Genomic DNA, 21,797 nt, shown 5'->3' with positions numbered 1-21,797 from the left:
GAAGCGTATACAGTGAAAAGTCTCTCTCCTACTCCTAGCCACACTGTACTATCCAGAGATGTTCTACCAGGGCCAAACCTATAAAAAGAATTTTTTTGAGTTGCTGTGTACACTTTCTCACCCACTGCTGCAGTCTGATTTTAGTCCCCACCTTCTCTAAAACAGACTTCACTGATATCTTGACCTCCTTACTGAAACATGCAATAAGTACTTCCTTCCTTTATCTCATTTGACCTCCTAGCAGCATTACCACAGTGCTGACCCTGTGCTCTCTCTACTTGACTTCCATAACACCCCATTTGCCCGGGGTCCATCCCTCCAGCTAACATTTAATGAGCATCTGCCAGGCCCTGGTCTAGGTGCTGGAGAGACAAAGACACAGAACAAAGCATACAAAAATCCCTGCCCTCATGGAGCTGACAGTCTAGTGGGTGAAGCAGACAAGAAGCAAGATAAATCAGGGTAACCAGTGAAATATATTGTACGTTAGATAGAGGAGTTAAGTAGAAAAATAAAGCAGGAAGGGGAATATGTATGCATGTATATGTAAGTATACATACACACACTGGGTGGTGAGGGGAATGACAGTGGTGTTGAAATTTTGGGTAGGGAAGCCAGGGAAGGACTCACTGACAAAACAATTTTTGTATAAAGACCTGAAGGGAGTAAAGGAGCAAGCCATATGTATATGAGGGAAGAGCATCCCAATTAGAACAGCAAGTACAAAAGCCCTGTGGCAGGAGTGTGCCTAGACGAGGACAGTGTTCTGGAATAGAGAGAGCAAAGGGGACAATAATAGGTCAGAAAGGCTCACGCAGTAGAGTCCTGTAGGCCAGGGGTCCCCAACCCCCGGGCCTTGGACCAGTACCGGTCTGTGGCCTGTTAGGAACCGGGCCGCACAGCAGGAGGTGAGTGGCGAGCAAGCGGAAGCTTCATCTGCCGTTCCCCATCGCTCCCCATCGTGCGCATTACCGCCTGAATCATCCCCCTCCAACCCCGGTCCGTGGAAAAACTGTCTTCTATGAAACCGGTCCCTGGTGCCAAAAAGGTTGGGGACCACAGCTGTAGGACATCATAAAGGACTTTGGCTTTACCTGAGTGAAGAACTGGGTGGAATCCACCAGAGGATTATGAGCAGGGATGTGATGTGATCTTAATTATGTGTCTGGCTGCTCTGTTTCCCAGTGCATTCTTTTTCTCCTGCCCACTCCTTAAATGTTGACATTTCTTAGGTCCTCTTTTCTAGGCTCTCTTTTCTCCTCACTTTCTCTCATTGGTTTCACTAACTCTCAGGGCTCCATGTGCCCTCTATATAACTATAACTGCAAGCCAGATCTCTTTGCTGAGTTTCAGACCCTCTCTTGAAATTTCTCCTGGATATTTCTACTGGATAGCCCACTTACATAGTACTTCAAATTTAACACGTCCAATTCAATTTCTCCCCCTGCTTGGCCCCTAAACCTGCTCCCTCTCTAAGGCACCATAACCTTACCAGGTGTTTAAGCCAGAAACCTGGCAGCCACAGATGACTTGCCTCTCACCTTCTCCCTCCACTACACCCTGAGTAGGTATTCAAGCTCAGGACTGTAGACTTTAGGGCCAGACTGCCTGGGTTTACAGCCTAGCTATACTTTCCACTTACTACCTGTGAGATCTTAGGCAAGTTACTTAACTCTATGTCTCAGTTTCTTCGTCTCTAAGGTGGGGATAAAAATTTGTATGTGTATTATAATGTTGCTCTCAAAAGTAAATGAGTTAATTTATATAGTGTTTAGAACACTGCCTGGTACAGAGTAAGTGTTCTGTATGTGATGCTATTATCATCCAAGTTATCACCATGTCCTATCACTTCTATCTCCTAACTGGCCATCAGTTGTATCCTTCTGTCATCCTCACTGCCCCTGCCCTAATCCAGGCCACTATTATCTCTAACTGGGATTACTATCCTGTCCTCCTAACTGGGCTCCTGGCCTCTACTCTGTCCTCACCCAAATGGCTCTCCACAGTACAGCCAAAGTGATCTTTTTAAAATGTAAATTTGATCCTGTCAACCCTTGTTCAAAACCCCTCACATGCTTCCTATTTTTCTTAAGGTAAAGTATAAACTTATCATGGCCTAAAAGACCCCACCTCTTGCCCTTCACACATAGCATAGGCTATAAAATTTGTGGGGCTGGTGCAAATGAAAATCAGGGGCCCCCAGTTGACAAAGAAAAGCTATTTCCTCTCTTCCATGATCTCTCTCAACTTGCCGTGGGGCTTTTTATTTGTTAATTACTGTCATGTTCCCTTGGGCATGGGGATACTCAAGGGGCAAGCGCAGGCCCTCACAGGCACTCAGGGGCCACGCGCTATGACTTAGTGTGCAGGGTGCATGCACCTGACCCTGACTCTCCAGCACCTGCACCCAGGCCCCGCAACCCAGGCAGCCAGTCGAGAATCCATTCAGGGAGGCAGCAAGAGGTAGGACCACAGGTGAGCTAAAGCTCTAGGTCCCCAGGACAAACTCCACTGTCCCTGGAACCTCACATACAAAACACAAATTCAAAGGTAAAATTATTAAGAATTGCAAGACTACAACCACAGAGCATTAAACTTCAAGCATGGGCATGGGGCCCCCTTCCAAATATGAGGCTGTGTGTGACTACAGCGGTCACACACCCATGAAGCCAGCCCTGCTCTAAAACCCAGCTCGACTCTCAGCACCATGCTCTTTCTGGTCTCTGGGACTCATCACACATGGCTCCCTGTGCCTAGAACATTCCTTCCCTTCCTCTTCCCTACTGCCATGCCTCGCCCCCCTAACTATCCATATTTCAGCACTCACCCTGCAGACTTGCAACTGCCCATTTACTTGCTATCTGCCCCTACTACATACAGCAGACAGCATCTCTTGTTCACCCCAAGTCCTCACCTTATCCATCTCCCAGTCTTGCTTTATTTATTATTCAACCCAATTCATTGGGCTAGATAATATCTCACATCAGGAAGGCATATGGATGAAAATCAGGCTTCTGGCTGCACTGTCTCAGTAATTATTACCTGGACCAAGGTTCCTAAATGCTGTTTTGCTTCCTTAGTAAAGAGGACAATTATCACAGCACCAGGTCTCAAGATTAAGATGAATTATCCCCAACATGTGCCACAGAACCTGGCACATGGTAGGAACTCAGTATTTGGATGTAAGTGGGTGCATAAATTCAATAAATATTGACTGAAAATAGCTACTGCCCTCATGGAGTGGACATTCTAGAGGGGGAGACAGATGGTACCAAAACAGTTTCATAAGGGCTATAGTAAATAAAGTATATTTACTTTATTTATAAAGTAAATAAAGCAGGGTAAGGGGATGGTGAGAGAATTTGAAGCCTGCATAAAAGGAGTTGAGGAGAAAAGTGAACTGTGAATATGTTATCACACATATATTAACACATCTAATCTCTACAACAAATCAGGGCATTCTGTACAGTATTTAGAGGCACAAAGTGCAGACTTGGGAGCCAAACTGCCTGGGTTTAAATCTCACCTCTGCCACTTACTAGCTGTGTGAACTTAGGCAATTTATTTAACTTTGTTGTGCCTCAGTTTCTGCATCTATAAAAGAAGAATATTAATAGTACCCCACCTCATAGAGTTGTTAGGCTTAAATGAGCTAAAGTAGGTAAAGAACTGAGAGTACTTGGGACAAAGTATTAGCTATCATCATTATTAATATTATTCTAATTTAACAGATAAGAAATCTGAGTGGTTAAGGAACTTTTTGGTCATTACAAAACTAATAAATAGCAGAGCAGGATAAAAATCCAGATCCATCTGACTCCACTATACCACTACAATACATAACTAGAATATAATGTGGGGTTACTAGTAGAGTCAAGTGCTATGAGAACACAAAAGTGGGCATTCAATCCTTCCAGGGATGTGGAACTGAGGTGGGGGCTGAGGACTGGAGAAGCTTGAGAGGTGACAAGATTGCCCAAGATCCTGTCTAGCTTCTTATCTGCTCAACCTCTGCTCTCTGAGGATTCCCAAAGAGCCAGGTCCTGTCACCACCTGTGCCTTGGAAAAACAATGTCTTCATTCATCAATAAAGAGGAAAAAGAACATATTTTACCCTTCTTCATTATTCAAAAAATATCAGAAAATCCAAGTCAATTTCTAGTTTCCTGCAACACCTTGATCAGGCCAAGCACAATGTATAAAAACATGGATGACCCATCCCGAGATGCTGAGGCACCCACCATTCGCACCAGTGGCCCCCCTGCCTCCAAGCACATAGGACTTGGAGAAGTACAAAGGATACTGAGCAAGTTTCAGTGCACCAGGGATGTTTCTTTTTGTTCTACCCAGTCCCTGGCACATAAGTTTGCCAATAACAGGCTTCACTAAATGCTGGATGCACCAACAGAATCACTCCATGTGCACTGACATGCAAGCAAACAGGCTGTAATCTCTATCTCCCAAAAAACCCAACCAAACAAAAAATCCTCTTGTGACCCCTTCTGTCACTGCCCTGTTACTCTATTCCCCTGTATACCAAAACTCCTCAAAACAGAGTCATCCTTGAGTCCTTTCACAACTCCAATCCAATCTGTCAGCAAATCCTGTATCAATATACATTCAAAATCCAACCACTTCTCATCACCACTGACTCCAGTCCAAGTCACCATTGCCTAATTAGACCAGTGTTTCTCAAATATTCCGGCACATCAGAAACACCTGGAGGGCTTGTTAAGACAGATTCCTAGGCCTCATCTCCAGAGATCCTGATTTGGTAGATCTGGGGTGGGGCCCAGAAACGTGCATTTCTAACAAGGTTGTGAGTGATGCTGATGCTGCTGGTGCAGGGACCACATTTTAAGAAATAATGATCTACAGTGATCCCCAAACTCTCCCTGCTTCATCCCATACTCACCTTGAGTCTGTCCTCACAACAGCCAAAGCCTAAACCAGGTCACAACTCTCCTTTGCTCAAAATCCTTCTATGGCTCCCATCCTATCTGGAGTGAAAACCAAGTTCTTACAATGGCCCATAGGACCCTATACCTGTGGTTCTCAAACTTTAGTGTGCATCAGAATCACCTGGAAGCCTTGTTAAACCATAGATTCCTGGGCCCCACCAGGAATTGGCAGGTCTGGGGTAGGACAATGGAATTTGCCTAACCAGTTTCCAGGTGATGCTGATCCTGCTGGTCCTACTTGGAGAACCACTGCCCTACATGATTTGCACCCCCACCCCCACCCCCCCAGCCCCTATCATCAGCTTCTACTACTCTCCCCTCACTCTGTCTAATAACACTGGTTCCTTTGCTATAAGGGGAATAGTAACATGTCAGGTGTGCTCCCCACTCAGTGATGCCTCTGTTTCCAAAAATATTTTCATTTAGCTCCCATAACTCAGTGCTGGGCATCATGCCTATCAGACCTGATCTGAATCTTCATAATACTCCTCTTGGATACTGACCACCCATCCTTTGGTACATGTTTGCCATCCCAAATTTCTTCTAGGTGGGTTAGGGCAAAACTTATGCTGCCCCACTGGTGAAGGAATTCTGATTCCTTCTGTTGTTCTGTATTCTGATTGTGGTGGTTACATGAATCTACAAGTGTGATAAAATTGTATAGAACTAAATACACATACACACACACAAATGAGTGCATGTAAAACTGGTGAAATTGAAATAAGATTGGTGGATTGTACCAAGGTCAGTTTCTTGCTTTTGATATTGTACTGTAGTTATATAAGATATCACCATGGGGGAAACTGGGTAAAGGTACAAAGGCCCTCCACATACATTTTTTGCAACTTCCTATGAATCTATAATTATTAAAAAATAAAATTTATTTTTTTTAAATATGTCACTCCAAGAGACATCCTGTGAGCCCTGACAGAGCAGGCTGTCCTGATACTTCTAACTCCACACCCTATAAGACTTTCTCCAGGGCAGGGATTCTGCAGCCCATACATTGTATCATAGTAAACCCTGAATATGAATGCTAGGCCTTCTCTTCCCTTTGCTACAAACTCCTAAAGCTGTGTAGCAGCTGCTTCAGCTGCTTCAAAAAGCGTGATGTCCATTTTAACCTGATTTCACTTTGAACAAAAATGTGGAGTGTGTATGAGTTTATAAGCCTGATTTTCTCTATCTCCCACAACACCTTGAAAATGGCTTAACCTGAACAGTGCTTTATACTACCTATAGTATTATATCCTATAGCAAGAGTCCAAGGGACCCAGGTTTGACTTGTGGTTGAGCAACTAACTGGCTATGTAGCTCTGAGCAAGCTATTTAGCCTCATGAGAGAAAATAATAGCTCCAAAGAGCTATTTTAAAGATTAATTGGTCACTTCTGGTTCTGGAATAATGGAGTAAACACACTTCTCGCTATTACTCCCACTAAATACAGCTAAAAATCTTGGACATTAAAAAAAAAAAGGTAAGACGACTCTGAAAGATGGAGAGAAGGCAGCCTGACTAGATGACAGCAGGATCTGAAGTAGTGAGTGCCAACAGAGAGCAACTGGGGGAACCTGGACTTCCACTCCTACCTGGCAGTAAAGAAGTAGTACCCCCTTCCCCTGCCACTGAAGTGCAGTGTCTGAAGAGGCTCGCAAAAACATATGATATAATAATATCCAGAATCTCATAACATAATACCCAAAATATTCAAGATATAATGAAAATAATCACTCATCATATCAAGAACAAGAAAAATCACAACTTGAATGAGCAAAGAAAATCAACCTCAACAATGAGATGGCACAGATGTTGGAATTATCTGATAAGGATTTTAAAGGAGCAACCACAAAAATGCTTCAAAGAACAATTACAAACATGCCTGAAACAAATGAATAAATAAAAAGTGTTAGCAAAAAATAGAATCTCTGCAAAGAAATAGAAGATATAGAAAAGAACCAATGGCACTTCTAGAAAAAACTATAGTAACTTAAATGAAAACTCACTGCGTGGGCTCAATAGCAGAATGTAGACAACAGAGAAAAAAAATAGTAAACCTGAAGATAGAACAATAGAAATTATCCAATCTGAACAACAGAAAGAAAACAGACTGAACTACGAACAACTATAAGTCAACAAATTGGACAACCTAGAAGAAATAGATAAATTCTTAGAAATATACAACCTGCCAAGACTGAATCGGGAAGAAATAGAAAATTTGAAGAGACGAGTTACTAGTAAGGAAATTGAATCGGTAATAAAAAAAAAAAAACACCCAACAAAGAGAAACCTAGGACCAGATGGCTTCACTGGTGAATCTTACCAAACATTTAAAGAAGAATTACCACCAATTTTTCTCAAACTCTTTAAAAAAATCAAAGACAAGGGAACACTCCAGAACTCATTTTATGAGGCCAGCATTACCCTGATACCAAAGCCAGATAAGGACACTACAAGAAAAGAAAACTACAGGCCAATATCCCTGATGAATACACATGGGAAAATTCTCAATAAAATACTAGCAAACTGAATTCAGCAGCACACTAAAGGGAACATTTCCCATGATCAAATGGGATTTATCCTTAAAATACAAAGCTGGTTCAACATAAGCAAATCAATAAAGGTGACACATCACATTAATAGAATGAAAGAAAAAAGTGATCTCAAAAGAAGATGCAGAAAAAACATCTGACAAAATTCAGCACTTATTCATGATTAAAAAAAACACTCAATGGGGTACAGAAGAAATTCACCTCAACATAATAAAGGCCATATATGACAAGCCTAGAGCTAACATCAGACTCAATGGTGAATGGTTGAAAGCTTTTCCTCTAAGATCAGGAACAAGACAAGGGTGCCCACTCTCACCACTTCTATTCAACAGAGTACTGGAAATCCCAGCCAGAGCAATCAGTCAAGGGGAAAAAAAGGCATCAGAATTGACAAGGAAGAAGGAAGAAGGAAAATTATCTCTATTTGCAGATGACATGATTTTATATATAGAAAATCCTAAAAATTCCATCCAAAAACTGTTAGAGCTAATCAATGAATTATGTAAAGTTGCAGGATAAAAAAATTAACATGCAAAAATCAATAGCATCTCTATACACTAAAAACACATTGTCTAAAAAAGAAATAAAGAAAACAATCCCATTTACAATAATGTCAAAAACTATAAAATATTTAGGAATAAATTTAACCAAGAAGGTGAAAGATCTCTACACTGAAAACTACAAGACATCCATGAAAGAAACTGAGGAAAACACAAAGAAATGGAAAGATATCCTGTGTTCATGGATTGGAAGAATCAATACTGTTAAAATGTCGACACTACCCAAAGCCATCTATAGATTCAAAACAATCCTTATCAAGATTCCAACAGTATTTTTTTACAAAAGTAGAAAAAACAATCTTCAAATTCATATGGAATCACAAGGGATCCAGAATAGCCAAAGCAATCCTGATAAAGAAGAAGAAAGTGGGAAACATCACATTTCCTGATTTCAAACTGTATTATAAAGCTACAGTAATCAAAACAGAATGGTACTGGCATAAATACAGACACATAGACCAATGGAACAGTATCGAGAGCCCAGAAATAAACCCATGCATACACAGTCAAATAATATTTGACAAGGGAGCGAAGAACACTCAGTGGAGAAAAGACAGTCTCTTCAGTGAATGGTGCTGGGAAAACTGGATATTCACATGTAAAAGAATGAAAACAGACCCCTGACTTACACAACTCACAAAAATTAACTCAAAATGGATTAAAGAGTTAAATGTAAGACCTGAAACCATGAAACTTCTAGAAGAAAACATAGGAAAAAAGCTCCTTAACATGCATCTTGGCAATGATATTTTGGATATGACATCTAAAGCACAAAGTGACAAAATCAAAAATAAATTAAAAATTTAGTTTGACCACATCAAACTAAAGTTTCTGCACAGCAAAAAAAGAAAGAAATCATCAAAATAAAAAGGTAACCTATGGAATAGGAGAATATACTTGCAAATCATATGTTAAATAAGAGGTTAATATTCAAAATAAATGAAGAACTCATACAGCCCAATAGCAAAAAAAAAAAAAAAAAAAGTCTGGTTATAAGTTGGCAGACTAACTGAATAGGTATTTTTACAAAGAAGACATACAAATGGCCAACAGGTACATGAAAAGGTGCTCAACATCACTAATCATCAAGGAGATGCAAACCTAAACCACAATGAGATATCATCTCACACCCATTATAATGGCTTATCAAAAAGACAAGGGATAACAAATGTTGGTGAGGACACGGAGAAAAGGGAACCTTTGTGCACTGCTGGGATTGCAAACTGGTGCAGCCACTTACAGTATGGAAATTCCTCAAAAAATTAAAAATATAACTATCATATGATCCAGCAATTCCACTTCTAGGTATCTATCTGAAAGAAACAAAAACTGTGTTAAAGAGATACCTGCACCTCCATATCCACTGCAGACTTATTTATAATAACTGAACCATGGAAACAACCTAAATGTCCATCAAAAGATGAATGGATAAAAAAATGTAATATATGTATATATAAATACACCACACACACACACACACACACACACACACACACACACACACACAATGGAGTACTACTCAGTCATAAAAAAGAAGAAAATCCTGACATTTGCAACAACACGGACAGCCCTTGAAGGCATTATGCTAAGTGAAGTAAGTCAGACAAAGGCAAATATTCTATGATCTCACTTACATGTGAAATCTAAAAAAACAAAACCCAAACTCATAGAAAAAGTGAGATTTGTGGTTACCCTCCAGAGGTGGGGGTGGGGTGGGAGAAGTGGATGAAGGTGGTCAAAAGGTACAAACTTCCACTTATAAGATATATAAGTACTGAGGATGTAATGTACAACATGATGACTACTGCCGTATAGTTTGTTTATTTTGTTTTGTTTTGTTTTCAGTACGGGGGCCTCTCACTGTTGTGGCCTCTCCCGTCACGGAGCACGGGCTCCGGACGCGCAGGCTCAGCGGCCATGGCTCACAGGCCCAGCCGCTCCGCGGCATGTGGGATCTTCCCGGACCGGGGCACGAATCTGTGTCCCCTGCATCGGCAGGTGGACTCTCAACCACTGCGCCACCAGGGAAGCCCACTGCTGTATAGTATATTTGAAAACTGCTAAGAGTAAATCCTAAAACTTCTCGTCACAAGCAAAAAAACTTATTTTTCTTTCTTTCTCTCTTATTTGTACCTATATGGGATGATGGATGTTAACTAAACTTATTGTGGTAATCATTTCACAATATATGTATATGTAATTCAAGTCATTATACTCTATACCTTAAACTTAAACAGTACTATATGTCAATTATATCTCAATAAAACTGAAGGAAAATAGATTGAAAAAAAATGAACAGCGCTTCAGCAACAAAGAAATCCACACTGAGAAACAGCAATAATCAGGAAATTCCCTGGTGGTCCAGTAGTTAGGACTCAGAGCTTTCATTGCTGTGGCCCAGGTTCAATCCCTGGTTGGGGAACTAAGATCCCACAAGCCATGCAGTGTGGCCCCCAAAAAATAGCATAATCAAAATCCTGAACACCAAAGACAAAGGAAAGATCTTGCTATCAGTGAGAAAAATGACATTTCCCAAAGGAAAACACCAATTTAAATGACACAGGATCTCTCATCAGAAACCATGGTGGCCAAAAGGAAGTAGCACAAGTTTTCAAGGACTGAAAGAACTGGAAACACAGAATCTGATATTAAATGAAAAGACCCTTCAGGAATTCAAGGGGAAATCAAGACATTCTCATATGAAGGAAAACTAAGAGTATTTGTTGCCAGTAGACCAATTCTAAAAGCATGGCTAAAGGAAGTTCTTTAAACAGAAAGGAAATGATAAAAGAAGGACTCTTAGGAACACTAGGAAGTAAGCAAGAACAAGGGAAAGAGTGAAAATATGGGTACATACAATATACTTTCCTTCTCCTCGAGTTTTCTAAATCATGTTTGAGAGTTGAAGCAAAAATTGTAACACTATATGATATGGTTCTCAATGTATGTAGGTGAAATACTTAAGATAATTATAGCAGGGGAGCGTAAATTTAAAGGAAAGCAAGGTTTCTACTCTTCACTCAAACCGGTAAAATGTCAATACCAGTTGATTACACTCAAAAACATTATAGATAAATCAAAATGGAATTCTTGAAAAGATTTAAGTAACCCAAAGGAACGCAGAAGAAAGAAAACAGAATGAACAGAGGGAACAAACAGAAAACAAAAAAATAAAATGACTAACTTATGCCCTAACATATCAATAACTGCATTAGGTATATATGGTCAAAATATACCAATTAAAAGATATTGGCAGCTTGAGAACGAAAAATGGAGCTGGAGGAATCAGGCTCCCTGACTTCAAACTATACTACAAAGCTACAGTAATCAAGACACTATGGTACTGGCACAAAAACAGAAATATAGATCAATGGAACAGGATAGAACGCCCAGAGATAAACCCACGTACATATGGTCACCTTATCTTTGATAAAGGAGGCAGAAATGTACAGTGGAGAAAGGACAGCCTCTTCAATAAGTGGTGCTGGGAAAACTGGACAGGTACATGTAAAAGTATGAGGTTAGAACACTCCCTAACACCATACACAAAAATAAGCTCAAAATGGATTAAAGACCTAAATGTAAGGCCAGAAACTATCAAACTCTTAGAGGAAAACATAGGCAGAACACTCTATGACATAAATCACAGCAAGATCCTTTTTGACCCACCTCCTAGAGAAATGGAAATAAAAACAAAAATAAACAAATGGGACCTAATGAAACTTCAAAGCTTTTGCACAGCAAAGGAAACCATAAACAAGACCAAAAGAAACCCTCAGAATGGGAGAAAATAATTGCAAATGAAGCAACTGACAAAGGATTAATCTCCAAAACTTACAAGCAGCTCATGCAGCTCAATAACAAAAAAACAAACAACCCAATCCAAAAATGGGCAGAAAACCTAAATAGACATTTCTCCAAAGAAGATATACAGACTGCCAACAAACACATGAAAGAATGCTCAACATCATTAATCATTAGAGAAATGCAAATCAAAACTACAATGAGATATCATCTCACACCAGTCAGAATGGCCGTCATCAAAAAATCTAGAAACAATAAATGCTGGAGAGGGTTTGGAGAAAAGGGAACACTCTTGCACTGCTGGTGGGAATGTGAATTGGTTCAGCCACTATGGAGAACAGTATGCAGGTTCCTTAAAAAACTACAAATAGAACTACCATATGACCCAGCAATCCCACTACTGGGCATATACCCTGAGAAAACCAAAATTCAAAAAGAGTCATGTACCAAAATGTTCATTGCAGCTCTATTTACAATAGCCCGGAGATGGAAACAACCTAAGTGCCCATCATCGGATGAATGGATAAAGAAGATGTGGCACATATATACAATGGAATATTACTCAGCCATAAAAAGAAACGAAATTGAGCTATTTATAATGAGGTGGATAGACCTAGAGTCTGTCATACAGAGTAAAGTAAGTCATAAAGAAAAAGACAAATATCGTATGCTAACACATATATATGATATCTAAATTAAAAAACAAAATGTCATGAAGAACCTAGGGGTAAGGCAGGAATAAAGATGCAGACCTACTAGAGAACGGACTTGAGGTTATGGGGAGGGGGAAGGGTGAGCTGTGACAAAGTGAGAGAGTGGCATGGACATATATACACTACCAAACGTAAAATAGATAGCTAGTGGGAAGCAGCCGCATAGCACAGGGAGATCAACTCGGTGCTTTGTGACCACCTAGAGGGGTGGGATAGGGAGGGTGGGAGGGAGGGAGACACAAGAGGGAAGAGATATGGGAACGTATGTATATGTATAACTGATTCACTTTGTTATAAAGCAGAAACTAACACACCAGTGTAAAGCAATTATACTCCAATAAAGATGTAAAAAAAAAAAAGATTGGCAGAGTGGACAAAAATAATTCTGAACTATATGCTGCCTACAAGAAACTCACTTCATATATAATGACATCAGTTGAAAGTAAAGGGATAGAAAAAGATACCAGGCAACCTTTAATCAAAAGAAAGCAGGGGGCTTCCCTGGTGGCGCAGTGGTTGAGAGTCCGCCTGCCGATGCAGGGGACACGGGTTCGTGCCCCGGTCCGGGAAGATCCCACATGCTGCAGAGCGGCTGTGCCCGTGAGCCATGGCTGCTGAGCCTGCGCGTCCGGAGCCTGTGCTCCGCAACGGGAGAGGCCACAACAGTGAGAGGCCCGCGTACCGCAAAAAAAAAAAAAAAAAAAAAAAAAAAAAAAAGAAAGCAGGAGTGGCTATATTAATGGCTATATTAATATCCTATAAAGTGGACTTCCACGCAAAGAAAATTACCAGAGACAGAGAAGGACATTACATAATAATTAAAGGGTCAATCCACCAAGACACATTAATCCCCAATGCATCTGCATTCAAACAACAAAGCTGCAAGATGTGAGGCAAATGATAGAACTGAAAGGAAGAATTAAAAATTGACAATTTTAGCTGGACACTTCAACACCTCCTTCTCAACAACGAACTGAACAACTATACAGAAAATCAGCAAAGAGAGAATTCAGCAACACCATCAACCAACAGGAGTAAATCAACATTTACAGAAAACTCCTCCCAACATCAGCAGGATATACATTCTTTTCAAGTGACCATGGAACATGTACTAAGACAGACCATATCCTGGGCCATAAAACAAACACCAGTAAATCTAAAGGAACTGAAATTGTATAGAGTATATTCTCTGACCGCTATGGAAACAAACCAGAAATCAATAACAGAATGATAACAGGAAAATCTGCAAACACTTGGAAAGTAAACAACATACTTCTATATAATTCATAGGTCAAATGTGAAGTCTCTAAGCAAATTAAAAATTATATTGAACTACATGAAAAAGAAAACATATCAAAATTTGTGGGACACAGCTAAATCAGTACTAAGAAGGAAACCAATAGCACTAAATGCTTATATTAGAATACAGGAAAAGTCTCAAATCAGTAAACTAAGCTCCCACCTCAAGACATTAAGAGGAGCAAAATGAACCCAAAGCAAGCAGAAGGAAGGTAATAATAAAGTGCAGAAATCAGTGAAATTGAAAACAGAAAGACAATAGGGAAATTCAATGAAACAAAAAGCTTCCTCTTTGAAAAGATCAATAAAACTGACAAATCTCTAGCAAGTCTGACAAAGAAAAAAAGAGAGAAGAGACAAATTTTCAACATCAGGAATGCAATGAGATGTCACCACAGAGCCAGCCTGCAGCCATCAAAAGGATAATAAGGGAATACTATGAAAAATTCTACACACTTAAATTTGACAACTTAGAAGAAACAGATCAATTCCTTAGAAAGCAGAAACTACCACAACATATCCAATACAAAATACATAATTTAAATAGTCCTATAACTATTAAATGAACTGAATTCATAATTTTAAAACTCAAAAAAAGGTTAAAGATAATTAAGCAAAGTGTTTAGCATAGTGACTAGCAGACTAGCTAGTGCTCAATAAACAAGGGCCACTACCATTTTATTTAAATCATCACAACCACTCTTGGGGAAATTGAGGCTTCACAGAGGTGAAATCCTTTGCTAAAAAGTAACAGTCAGAATTTGAACCCAGATCTGAAGCCAGTGCCATTTCCTCTAGAGTTTAGAGTCCACACCACAGCCACCACCTAGGGGATACGCCAACCAATACTTCCTTTATAGATAGGAAAACTGTAGAGATTTTGCCAAAGCCCCAGACATCAATAAATGCTTGCCAACTAACTTCCTCCACCAGTGTACAGCAATGTTTCTCAAAAGTTAGGGTACATCAGAATCTACCTGCTTGTTAAAATATAGATTGCCAGGTCCCAACCCAAGAATTTGCATTTTTAACAAATTCCCAGTTAATGAACCACATTTTGAGAACAACAGTGTACAGTAATGATATGTTAGCCCACCCATCCCCCAATATCAGAAGCTGTCACACTCTACAGAAAGGGAAGGAACTGAGACAGAATAATGCTCTAAATCAGTGGCTCTGAGAGTAGCCTCCGCTCACATACTGAATCAGAAACCCTGCAAGTGGAGCCTACCTAGCTCATCTTTTAAGAGGTCTTCCAAGTAATTCTGATACACCCTAAAGTTTGAGAACCACTGCTCTACAAATCAAAATGCTCTTCAAAATCCAGTCCTTTACAATAGAGGAATGGAGCTATACCATTTTTTTCCCACTTTTGAGAACCTGGGCTCTGGAGCCAGATAATTCTAAGTTCAAATCCAGACTCAGAAAGTAACTTAACCTCCATGAGATCCAGATTCTCACCAGCAAAATGGAATAGTCACCTTCCTTGCTATAACCTTACCAGGAAGTAACATGGCATTACTAATCCCCAACTGGACTTTAAGAAATCTGGCCTATGGAAGTCATCAGAGATGTGAACAGATTTATATCATCTATAGGCATTTGTGGGCTTAACTATTGTGAACAACCGTGAAAAGTCCACGATATTTAGTAATTTTCAATTATGCTAAAGTACAGACTTAACTAGAGCACTATGAGCCTGGTGTGTGTCTGTGTGTGTGTGTGTGTGTGTGTGTGCGCACATGCACACGCACGCAATGCACTGAGTAAGCAAGAACAGCCACCCACCAAGGACCTGATTCTCAGCTGGCTTCCTTATTCTCTGGCAGCCCATAGAGAAAAGCATGATAAGAGATAAAAGCTTGGTCACTTTCACAGGAAAAACAATTAAGGCAGTTAACTTATGTCAGGGTGTGCACAGAAACACAGGACTCACCACAGAAATGTGATTAAGGAGGGGCCTGGCCCATAAATCCATTTCCATATTTGTAAATTTGGAATTCTTAAAGGCCTCAGTGGTGTTCCTTGTAAGTGTCAAGTCTCTACTATGCAAAGATGTTCACCGCAATGTTTTGTTTCAACAAGCACCCAAATAAAAATGCAAAACATTTCCAGAACCCCCAAAGTTTCCCTCACATCATAGTATTATTTATAATATAAAAAAGTAGAAATAACCTAAGTATCCAACCTCAGAGGAAATGACCAAGTAACTGATGATACAGATATATGATGGGATATCAGAAATCAGATCAATATTTAATGACCTTAACTTTATAATGTTAAGTAGGAATAAAAATCACGTTACAAAATGGTACTTATAATACAATCCCATGTTGTAAAATGTATGTTTATATTCTAAGTCAAATGATGGGAGTTAATGCAACAAAAAAATTAAACAGTAGATTGTCCTGGATAGTAGGCTCACGGATGATTTTTATTTCCTTCTTTATTCTTTTTCTGTATGTTCTACAATGAGCATGTCTCACTTACATAGTCAGGGAAATTTTTTATTATTATTTAAAAAAGAAATACCTAACTTTCAGGCTTGGATGTGGATTAGATGAGATAAATGTATGCCAAGTCTCTGTCATGGGGCCTGGAACACAGTAAGTACTCAGGAAGCATTCATTCCTGTTTCCTGTTCCCAGACTGCAGAGTTAGGGTCTCTGTATTGTGGTAGGAGTTCACTTTCCAGGTTTAAACCTACACAATCCAAAGCAAGGGCCACAGGCAATAGCTTTTTTCAAGACAACTCATTCATTTGTTCATTCAAAAATGTACTCAGGGGGCTTCCCTGGTGGCGCAGTGGTTGAGAGTCCGTCTGCCGATGCAGGGGACACGGGTTTGTGCCCCGGTCCGGGAAGATCCTACATGCCGCGGAGAGGCTAGGCCCGTGAGCCATGGCTGCTGAGCCTGCGCGTCCGGAGCCTGTGCTCCGCAACAGGAGAGGCCACAACAGTGAGAGGCCCGCGTACCGCAAAAAAAAAAAAAAAAAAAAAAAATGTACTCAGAATCTATTATACGTTTAGCATTGAACTAGGTTCTGAGGATACCAAACATGAAAAGCTGACATCTCTGCCCTCAGGCAGCTCTTGCTAATGAGTGACACAGCCGTATTTATAACTATGATATGATGAAATAATCACTTTCAATAAGGATGTACACAAAGTGCCATGGGAACATGACACACAGTAATACTCAACAAAGATCAGCTGAATATGAATTTGGACGTGCTGCACAGGACAGTCCCTGCTAAGAGCAGAATTTTAGCAGCACCAACACCTTCAGTTTGGTCTTGGGTGTGATAGCAGGAACAGCTCCTTTGGAGGGGACTAATGATAACTGAAAATTCTAGAATCTAACAACATGCAACAGGAGGAGGACGCCATACACTGTTTTGTTGTACTCTAATGTACAAATCCCTCTCATGGTTTTCTTTCCAGAGCTGGGATATAAGTCTCAATAATGGGATAATATTACAGGTTTATTCCACACACTAACCTCTCTGGAATCCTGGGTGACAGGTGCTTATGTGCACACATGTTTAGCTGGAGGGAATTCATTAGTGGTTTTACTCCTACTGTTTTACCCAACATCTCCTCTGCTTAATTCAATTTAGCTGGATGGTTCTTCAGATAAATACTGTAGAAATAAAATACTATTGCATTTCTGCCTCCATTTACTGAGTGCATGCAAAATGCTTTAAGTAAACAGGAAGGATGTATTAGATATACTTCATGGGTGAAAACAGAGGCTCAGAGAGGCAAAGCAACTTGCCCAAGGTCACTCTGATAATAAGTTGCAAAACCACAACTCAAATCCATGTTTGTTGGACTCAAATATCTCAAAAATGCAGTACCGTCTCCCCCAAAGCCAGCATCTGAGGCAAAACAAAATTGCCAGAATACAAAAATGATACATTCTTTGTGGCTGGAAAGAAAATATTTTTCTAAGGGAAAAAAAACAAAGAAACAGAAGAAGGGTACAAAGAAGAAATACATATGGGAAAAGAAAAAAGAGGAGAAACCAGAGGCCAATGTCAGCTAGGCCCTAGTCTGCAAGGAAGGACGTAAGAATCTGGGTCTGGGATATGGGTTGGTGTTAACTGTCTGCAAGAGAGGGGAAATAAGTTTCTGAGCAGGAACCTGAACCAGAGTTGAGAAAGGAGCAAGTGAGCACCTGGTCTCTACACCCTGTCCAGCGTGCCCTGCCCTCCTTACCTGCCATGAAACCAGTCCTGGCACATGTCACACTCGATCATGAAGCGGGTGACATCGTAAGGCAGCCGACAGAGGCAATACACCGGTACCGAGGCCATCTTCGCCTGGCCTTGGAGCGTTCTGCGGTGGGCCAGGTTCTCAGCGTCAAAGGGAGCGGGAGGCGGCAGCACGCGTTCTCTCTGGACGAAGGCTGGGCACAAACAACACTTTTTACAGAGTGAATCAGGTCCCTCAGCTCACAAATGGGCAGTTACCGCTGCTGGGATGCAACACAGCTGGTGCGGCTGTAGGGGGCAATCGGAGAAAGTCCACCGGCCGCCAGAATTTCTTTAACAAATAAAGAACGGCGCTCTGCCGTCGAGGCTTTTTTTCCCTCCTTACCTCCTTCAGCCCCCAGGGTCAGTGATAACTTCTTTCCGGGTTTCAGGGAAAGATCTGATGCCTTTTCAGGAAGGTTCTTTAATCCCTCACTGCACCCTCTCCTTGTTAGCAACCTTGTTTCCCAGGGCTCTCAATATTTATTATGACACAAAGCATAGCCTAGAGGATGAGGCTGGGGGTACCTCAGAAAAAGCCACTTCTCTCACCCCCAAAATAGACGCAACTAGAGAGAGATGAGGGATCCTTGTAAGTCCTCAGATTACTCGACAGTTACCTCGATGTCTTCAGCAACGAGGCAGACAAGACTAGGCGCCCAACTCAAATCACAGTTCTGGGGTTCTGTTGTGAGAGTTTAAATGATCTGCTCCTTCACTCTCAAAATCATTCCATCCCCGACCAATCGGGAGTCTCATCACCCCAACAACTGAAATAAATCTCAACCTCAAAACTGATCAGCTCACCCTCTACTTCAAAGACGACAGGGTTCTTATTGCACCCCCAAAACTCGAAAGGATCGCTTCAAAATCCCTGAAACTGACTAGAATTTCCTCACACTCCTGCAACCAAGCCAGGATTTTCCTCCCACAGCTCTTAAACTGGCAGGTATCTCCTCACAGCCCCCTCAAACTGACCAAGACTCCCCTGTCCCCCAAAACGGACAGGGATCTCGTCACAGATCCCAAGAGTGACAGGAATATCCTTGCAGCCCCCGAAACTTACGAGAATCTCTTCACGCCTCCCAAACTGACAGGAACCTCCTCACGCCCCAAACCTGACAAGAACGTATTCGGTCCGGAACCCTACAGGGACCTCCTCATCTGCAAAGCCGCAGGGATTCCTCACGCCCGCTGAGCTCAGTTCCACCGAAGCGCCGGCGGCCGGGCTCGCTCCGGAGCTGCTCAGCGCCTCGCTCAGCGAAGGTTCGGCCAGCAGTTCCGGCCCCACAGGCGACGCGCACCGAATTCTGGGATCGTCACGGCAACGCAGCGAACCTCTCTCGCCTTACACTCGAGCCACCCGCTGGGTCGCGCGGCCCTGGCCGCCCTGCGGTTGCTTCAGGGCAATTTTCTCCACAGCTCTGCCCCAGGCCCGGCTGTTAGGGCCTACTGGAGCCCGCGGCTCGGGCCTAGTCCGGCGGCCGCCTGACGAACAGGCAAGCGGCGGCGTCGCTGGGCTGGCAGGAGATCGCCGCGAGCAAACCAACGAGGAAGGAGATGAACCGGCGGCCCGGTTGGAGAAAAACAGCCCGAAAAATCGCCGGGAGAAGCCCGGTGGCGGTGATAGGCAATTCAGAGTAGTCAATAAAGTTTATTCAAAACAACGAGGAAGTTGAGGCGGAGAGGGGAGGAGAAATACGGGGTAAACAGCTACCATGTTGAGAGTGGCGGTGCCGCCGCGGGTAGGCGACCCGACCGCCATCTTATGAAGGCCGGACACGCGAGGTAACCGCGGCACAGGCGGGGAAGGGCGGGCCCCGGCTCCCGCGTGACGCCATCGGGGGCGGAGCGTCACCTTGAGAAAGGGGGCGGGGCTCGGCCACCTTTGGACCCGCTCGACTCCCCAGGTACCCAATCGACGCTGAGAACCCGGAACCGAAAGGCGGGGAGGCCGCCATCTTAGGCGAGGCAGGCGCTTGGCTCCATTTTGAGTGGGGCCAGAGCCTTCCCCGCCTTCGCCTTTCCCCTACTCCGGGCGAGCAGGGAGTTAAGCACCCGCCCCCCACCAACATCACTGACACACTGTAACTCATTCTCTCCCCTCCTCCCCAGACACACACACCCTCCCCTCACACACCCTACACACACACACACACACACACACACACACACACACACACACACACACACACACACCCTCCCCTCACACACACATACACACACACACTCCCACCCCTCATACACACACCCTCTCCTCACACATACACACCCTCCCTTCACACACACTCCCTCCCCTCACACACACACACACACCCTACACACACACACACACACACACACACTCCCCTCACACACACATACACTCCCACCCCTCATACACACACCCTCTCCTCACACATACACACCCTCCCTTCACACACACTCCCTCCACACACACACACACACACACACACACACACACACACACACACACACACACACACACACACACACACACACACACACACACACACACACCCCTCCCCTCCTCCCCGCCAGCTTTATCCTCTTACGAGAGGAGGTGAACTCTTTGACTGTGCTCCGAAAACTTAATAGGTGGCGGCGGGGGGCGGGCCTTTGGCCCGGTTGGAGGCGGGGCTAGTACTCACAGGTTCCCGTTCATTGAGCACCTTCAGCTGGCCAGCCTCTTTCATACGGTCTCTGGGTCGTTTACTCTTCACCCTGCAAGGGAAGCTCTGTTATTATCCCAGCGAGAGGAAACGCGCTTAGGGAAGCCAAATGGCTTAAGTTTCAGAGCCGGGAAGTTGTTGAACCTTGCACCCTCTACTATCCCCCCACCCCCGCGTCCTTCCCTGGGTCCCTTGATCGTAATTCCTCCGTAAATCCTCTGTCCCCAGCTCCCTCTGAAATCTCTCTTCTTTGACCCCACCCCAGTTCAGTTTAGTTCAGTTCAAATACAGTTCAAGGATTTCCATGCACCTGTCCCACGATTTTCTGACTACAGCCTGAGGGTGGGGTGGGAGAAGAGGTTGAATGAGTGGAGCTCCACACACATGCTTCAAGGTGGCGCTGGTTTTCTCAGACATTCTAGAATATTCTCTAGGAATACTCTTACTATTTCATTTTCTTAGGGTCCAACTGCTTTAGAAAAGGAAATGTGTGTGTGCACACCAGTTTCCTAAGTGATGGTGGGTTAGGCCCTGGGGATACAATGATGAAAAAGAGGAACTCTGCGGTGGGAGATTGCCAGCCAGTGCAGGAGACAAACTTGCAGGTAAACAGTTGGAATACAGCATCTAGTAGGCACACAGATACCTCTTGCAAAGTTCAGAATGAGGCTAAGAAAGTGCCTCAGAAGCTGCTTGCTGCTGTCAAGGAAGATTTCAGAGAGACTTGGAGGGTATATAAAAGTTCACTAAATTAACAAGAACGTTGTATATAAAGTGTAAGGCCAACTGGCCCGAGGCAGGGGAACGCAATCAGATTCACAGGTTGCATCAGACCGAAACTCTCCGGACCACCCAGCTCCAGAAACTGACCTGGAGACTTTCCGGACCACCCAGTTCCAGGAACTGACCTGGGGACTTTCCACCCGGCCCAGCCTTCCCGCCTTTCGAGGGGCGGGACTAACGGTCCCAAGACTGATGCAACCA

The 21,797-nt window shown here is 42.7% G+C and overlaps 1 protein-coding gene across 3 annotated transcripts in view; it reads right to left on the bottom strand.

The window, feature by feature from the left end:
• PHF8 (PHD finger protein 8) overlaps positions 1–19,895 on the bottom strand; it is a 95,992-nt gene extending 76,097 nt beyond the window's left edge. For all 3 annotated transcript variants that reach the window (XM_060137600.1, XM_060137601.1, XM_060137602.1), the window contains exons 1-2: positions 19,208–19,895; positions 18,107–18,296 (exon numbers count right to left, since the gene is read on the bottom strand). In XM_060137600.1, coding sequence (XP_059993583.1) covers positions 18,107–18,204 — 98 coding nt within the window. In that variant the 5' untranslated portion in view covers positions 18,205–18,296; positions 19,208–19,895. The remainder of the gene's footprint in view (positions 1–18,106; positions 18,297–19,207) is intronic.
• Positions 19,896–21,797: the final 1,902 nt, after the last annotated feature.

The sequence above is a fragment of the Lagenorhynchus albirostris genome, chromosome X (genome assembly GCF_949774975.1).
Source record: "Lagenorhynchus albirostris chromosome X, mLagAlb1.1, whole genome shotgun sequence".
Classification (NCBI taxonomy): domain Eukaryota; kingdom Metazoa; phylum Chordata; class Mammalia; order Artiodactyla; family Delphinidae; genus Lagenorhynchus; species Lagenorhynchus albirostris.
This window is presented reverse-complemented; position numbering and strand designations above follow the sequence as displayed.